Here is a 6,459-nt window from a genome sequence, read left to right as displayed (position 1 = left end):
AGGAGCAAGCCAACGGACACGTTCGTTCTGGATTGTGGTCTGAGCGTGTCCTCGAGCGATCGGCCCGATCGCTCGCCTTTTATTGACTTTATAACAATGGGAACCGCTACCCAATCAGTGCACTCGCGTGATATGATCTGACGTAACTTTCTCTTTTACACATCACTACATTCTCCCTCTCTTATATGAAATAGCGATAAACATGTCTGTTAATAACCAGAGCATTAATTTATGATACTTTTCCCTTTCTTTAAATTATTGAGCCAGCCATTACTGAAAATAGACTAGTCATACTATTCCTAAAAAAAACACTTAAGATGTAATTTTAGACAGTTAAAATTGCTGTGATACTAACAGTTGTTAGACATCCTATGTTTTGTAACCAATAACTAGACTAACCAAAAACTAGTAAGCGCTTGGCTCTAAACGCCTTTAGAAGGCACGTTAGTACCCTTTCCCGTTAAATAATCACTTTGACTCGCGTTATGCACGTTACTATAAGTTACTCTCGGACTTCCGTTATGCACTGCAATAATGTCTTAAAACTAGCGTTATGCACTTAAACAAAGCGAGAGGAAAGATATATTACATCTGTGGTTCTTGTCCAATTTCGTGAATCATGTCCATAGACGTATTACTGTTATTTACACTAAGAAACGAAAGTACGTAGTCTTTCAGTCTTCCTGGAAGTCGCCGTTGCCGCTTAGAACGCCTTGGAACAGCAGGCGATGCTTGATGACCAGCTTGAGATTGTTCGCGTGGTTCACCAGGCCCTGAATCCATGGCAGAGCGGTGTGGTACAACTGGTACCACTGAAGACACAGCCACAACCACGGAATCACTCATGTCACTTCGTGAAGATTCGAGAGGCGGCATCGACTGTGGTGTCTCGGGGCGCGATGCCGCAGGAGTGCTTGTGTCGACGGGGTCAAAATACTCCACTGTTAGGTTGGCTGGAAGAAACTTTACGGGTTCCGGCTGGGCAACAAGAGCTACCGCTGTTCTTTCATCAGTTGTCGTGGACTTAGGAGTTGTTGTTACCGGGTCATTTGATGTGGTCGGTCTCCTTAGAGCTGTGGGCGATCTGGTCGCTACGTAGAGTTTTGGGAAGTTTAACGTGTCGGTGACTGAATCGTCGTCATCATCCTCGTCAAAGGAATCTACTCGTTGCAGTTGTTGGTTTTCTGTATTTCCTCTGCTTGCGTGTGGCGCACTTGCTTGATCTTGGAGAGGTGCAGGAGTGAGTTTCTTAGCGTTCCACTTCCGTCCGTCGCTAAACTGATATGTGGCAGGGCCAACTTGCTTTTCAATCACTTGCGGACCTGTGTATTTGCTGTGCAACTTGTCGCTGTATTGTGGACGAAACATTCGGACGGCTTGGCCGGCTATGAACTTCGGCCGTCTCACAGCTCGTCTTGCGTCCGAGTAAATCTTCATTTTTGTCTGGTACCTCTTGACTCGCTCTTGGAGCTGAGAAGTGCTTCTCTCTGGCACCTTGGGTGTCGGAAGACCCTGTAGATCCAGTCTTGATCTATGTACTCGTCCGTGAAGAAGGACTGCCGGAGTCTGACCCGTTGCTGGGTGAGTAGTACGCCTGTACGCTTCTAAGTAGTCGCGAACTGCTTCAGGAAGTGGTCGTCCTTGAACTGTTGCCAGTTGTAAACATGACTTTAGTACTCGATTGAACCGTTCAACTTGCCCATTTGCTTGCGGATGATACAAGGAGGACTTGAGGTGCCTGATACCTTGCTGTTTCAAAAATTCTTCGAACTCCCTAGAGACGAACTGAACGCCATTGTCCGTGACGAGCTCTCGGGGCAAACCTTCCCGGGCGAAGATGTTTTGTAGAAAAGTAATCACCGTAGCTGTTGTCGCCGCTGATGTGTGTTGAACTTCAGGCCACTTCGAGTGATAATCAATCAGGACAAAGAAATATCTTTGACTTGGTGGAGCTCCGTCGATGGGACCCACGATATCCAAACCGAGCTTGTCCCATGGTCGCTCTGGGAACTCGACCGGCTGAAGAGGAGCAGGCGCTGCTTTAACCGGCTTGTCTGTTGCGTTGCAAACAGTACAGTGCTGTACTTTAAACTTGATTTCGGCGTCCATGCGTGGCCACCAGTAGCGGTCTCTGATGACGCTGATGGTTCTCGTAATTCCTTGATGCGTCTCGTGCGCAAGATTGATGATATTCTCTCTGAGTGTTTCTGGAACAACTACTTTCTCCCCTTGTAACAATAAGTCGTTGTGAACGGATAGCTGGTCCCTGACGTTAAAGTAAGGGCGCAGTTCAGGTATACTGGTGCTATCTTGCGGCCAAGATGACGCTGTGTAGTGCATCACACCGGGCAGAACCGGGTCGAATGCCGTAGCTTCTTGAAATTCTGAGCGTGATATTGGAGCAATCACGAAGGAAACTATGTCTTCGTCAAAATTCATACCATTCTCTGTGTCTGAAAGGGGAAGTCTAGACAACGCGTCGGCAACGAGATTGTCGGCACCTTTCTGGTACTCCATACGAAAATTATAATTCAAGAGACGCGAAGCCCATCGAGTTATACGCAAAGGGCGAACCCCAGAGCCTTTGTTAGACAACAGCGTGACTAACGCTTGGTGGTCTGTTCGAATAGTGAATGGCCTACCCCAGAGGTACACATGCCATTTTTCACATGCCCATAAACAAGCTAGGGCCTCCTTTTCTCCCGTAGAATATCTACGTTCAGCGTCGGTCAGCGAGCGCGATGCGAACGCAACCGTCCGAAGGTTTTTCCCGTACTTCTGTTGCAAGACAGCTCCTAAGCCATAGTTTGATGCATCCGTCGATATTATGACTGGTAGCGTCGGATCAAACATGGAAAGGATTGGTGCATTCTGAATGCATGATTTTATCTTGGCAAAACTTGCCTGAGCTTCAGGGGACCAAACGAACTGTACGCCTTTGCGGAGCAAACGACGCAATGGTTCGACGATGGTCGAACAGTGGGGTATGAACTTACTGTAATATTCAATTAATCCCAAAAATGCCTTCAACTTCGACGGGTCTGACGGAGTTTCGAAGTTCCGGACGTCGTCTACTTTTGATGGAAGGGGTGCTAAACCATCCATTGAAAGACTGTGGCCCAGAAACGACAACTCGCGTACGTTAAAAACGCCCTTTCGATTAAGTTTCATTCCCGCTCGAGAGATCGCGGACAAGACTTGACGCAAGTTCGAATCATGCTCTTCCTGTGAAGACCCGTATACAATGATGTCGTCTAGGTAAAATTGGACGCCCTTACAATCTTTTAGAACCCTAGACATGATCTGCTGAAACGCTGCGGGAGCGGACGCCAAACCAAAACAAACTCGCTTGAAGCGAAATAATCCTTCGTGAGTGATAAATGCCGTCAGGTCTCGGCTCACCGGGTCGAGTCGGATCTGGTGGTAAGCCGACGCCAGGTCCAGCTTCGAAAAATGAGATGCTCCGTGCAATGAGTGGAGGAGCTCCTCTATGTGTGGCAGCGGAAAGGAATCTATGACGACGGCTTGGTTGGGCGCACGCAAGTCGACGCACATCCTGATGCTGCCATCCTTTTTTCTTACTACAACGATTGGCGAGACCCACTCTGACGCATTTATTCTTTCGATGACGCCTTGGCGCTTGAGCTTGAAAATTTCTTCTGAGACCGCTTCACGCAGACTGATGGGTAGGCGACGTAGCCTGGACTGTACTGGAGGTACGTTTTGGCGCACCTTGACAGTGTGTGTCTGGTTTCGTAGCAGGCCAAGTTCTGATGTTAACAGATGCTCAAATTCCTCGAATCCGCGTGGAAGTTTTGACGTATCTTGTACAGAAGGGCTTGAAGCTTGTGTACAGCTTACCGCAGGCTGCTTCACCTTCGTGGAAAACTCGTCCACGCTGTCTGTACTTGGGGACTGTAATCGGGCTGCGCTGGTGACCAGTGGTGATCTTGACTGAGGGTGGGCTGCGTTAGTACCTGGTGGCACTGACGATTGGCCTGATGGTTGTGGACCAATGCCATGGGCATTCGGTAGATTTGGCCGTAACTGACTTGAGCGCTGCGACGATACGGTGAACGGGCGCCGCTGACGGTCACCCGCCGGCCTCACATCGGAGCGTGGCGTTTGGCCTGGGTCAGCTGCATCCAGATGAAAACATTCAAATTCAGCTCCTGATAGCCGAAGTTTCAATTCTCTGACGGCGTCAATACCAAGTAGAGAACGTCCTCCATGAATGACGTAAAAATCTAGTGGCGTCTGTCGGTTTTTGAATACGACTTGAGCCGTGAAACATCCCAACACAGGAATCGGTTGATGCAGATAATGCATAAGCCGTCTCGTAGGCTTGCGTAAGCAGATCTTTTTAGTCTTGTTAAGTGTCTCGAAAATCTTTTCGTTCAGAATTGAAACCTGCGAACCAGTGTCGATCAGTAACTGGAGAGGCAAGCCGTTTACCTTTACGTCAGCAATGAAGGCGTCGTACAGGCTGCGGTCTTGTGACTCCAAAGACAGGACGGGAGCATCCCCGTCGATGGTGACGTTATAGTTGAACGCAGTGGTCGGACCAGGCCTCCGCGGGCGTCCGGAGTTCTGTCCACGGCCACGACTTGGAAGTGCAGGTCGCCGGCACCCACCATCCGCGGCTGGCGGCGGCGCGCGGCTTCGACAAACGACGGCAAAATGTCCGATTTTACCGCACTGGAAACACTGCGAGTTGAGTGCAGGGCAGTTCTCCCTGGCGTGATTCCTTCGGCCGCAAAACCAACATGAGTAGTTGTCCTGTTGCGGCCCCGTTCTCGCAGGAGGCGGGTCTCGATGTGGAATGTTACTCTGTCGCGCCGGCGGGCGTGGAGCATGGGCTGTCCCAGGACGCCCCCATTGAGACCTCGGAGCATGTCTGGTGGGGTCACGTGGCCACGATGGGAACCTTGCCCCATGTTCGCTGAAACAGTCGTCTCCCGAGAAGAGTGCTGGAGACTGGTCGTCATGACGAGCAGCCGCTTGTACTTGTTCGGTCTCGGGCCCAGCAACATACTGCACGGGTGCAGTGGAACAGCTGGCGACGGGCTCCCCCTGAGGTGGCTGATGGTACTGCTCTGCTGTGCGTGCCAACTGCTCAAACTGCAGCGCGAGCTGTATCGCGCGCTCAAGCGTCGGTACCTGGCGACCTACGCAGTCTCTAAGAATGCGATCCTGAACACGGCGCGAGATCAAACCATCAAGAAAAAGATCACAAAGTCGCGTGTTCTCGGACCCGTCTTCAAACGCGCAAAGCGCGTGCTGATGGCGTAACGCCGCTAAAAATTCCGTGACACTCTCTCCCGGCTGCTGAACGCGAAGACGGAGCTTCTTACGCTCGAGTGCTAGAGATCCGGAAAAAACAAAATGGCTCTCCACGGCCGCTAAAAAGGTCTCGAACTCGTCAAGAAGTTCCGAGTGTGGAAGGTTAGTGAATCCAAATGCGGACACTATTCGTTGCCCTTCAATGCCCAACAACGAAAAAAGAATCTGTTTTTTTCTCTTCGGGTCAACACCCTCGAGGCCCGCCGCACCTAGGAATGACATGAATGTCTCTTTCCATGCAGGCCAGGCCTGTGGTGGCGGTCCCGGAACTGCGAGAAACGGCGGTGGCGGTGGCAACGCCGCGGACTGAACGACCGTTATCTGCCGTTGTTCAGTATTCATGATGTCTGTTTGAATATATCGTTAAAGCAAGAGTATACGCTCAACTGTGCATGAAAGAGCGCGGACTCTTACAGCTACTTTACAAAACAGAACCAAAATCGTGTAAAACCCGAAAAACACTTTGGCTTAAAGCCTCTGAGCACCGCACCGCAAATCAAGAACAAGAATTGCGTAGCTCGAGTCGCACAGTCACGATAAGCGAGTCGAAAAGGTGCGAGGACCGTAATCGAAGCTCACATACAAACTGCAGCAGCTAAGTGCCATAACGACTTCAAAGTGTAAGTTTTGAAAATAGGTGAGCGACTCAAAAGATGCTCGTAGCCAACGGCTACATACAGTTGCTGCAGTATACAGAGCACTTAGCAGTCGCACACCCTTACGCGGTGTTTAGGACAAAAGGGGAATTCTGCCGGCAAGCCGCGAAACAGAAAATACGGTGAAAAACGAAATGAAAGCAAAGAGCTCGGGGCTTGAAACCGCTACAATAAACCAACGTAGGGAGCCGGGATAGCTACCGGGTGCCCAAGCCGATGACTACCCTAACGTTCCAAACGGCGGTTGGCTGTAGGAAAACGAAGCCCGAATTGACAGCGGAGAGCGGCAGACGCGGAGGACCGTCAGACCACGAACCCTGAACAATCCTCGTCGCCATAAATGTAGTATTATAAGACCGCGCGCTGGCCAGCTAGTCTTCGGGGTGATGAAGTGCCGTTCACCTAAAGGCAGGTTCGCCGGGACATCGCTGGATGCGTGAGGTCCGACTCACCGGGCTGC

The 6,459-nt window shown here is 50.5% G+C and overlaps 1 protein-coding gene across 1 annotated transcript; it reads right to left on the bottom strand.

The window, feature by feature from the left end:
- Positions 1–674: 674 nt before the first annotated feature.
- LOC120842270 lies at positions 675–5,748 on the bottom strand. The gene is made up of 2 exons (XM_042292851.1): positions 4,672–5,748; positions 675–812 (listed from the first exon to the last, which is right to left on the bottom strand). The coding sequence occupies exons 1-2, from the start codon at positions 5,683–5,685 to the stop codon at positions 675–677; spliced, it is 1,152 nt and encodes a 383-aa protein (XP_042148785.1). The 5' UTR covers positions 5,686–5,748.
- Between the last annotated feature and the right edge of the window lie 711 nt (positions 5,749–6,459).

The sequence above is a fragment of the Ixodes scapularis genome, unplaced genomic scaffold (assembly GCF_016920785.2).
Source record: "Ixodes scapularis isolate PalLabHiFi unplaced genomic scaffold, ASM1692078v2 PGA_scaffold3__209_contigs__length_174095766, whole genome shotgun sequence".
Lineage (NCBI taxonomy): Eukaryota > Metazoa > Arthropoda > Arachnida > Ixodida > Ixodidae > Ixodes > Ixodes scapularis.
The sequence above is the reverse complement of the archived record's forward strand: the minus strand, read 5'-3'. Positions and strand labels throughout refer to the sequence as shown.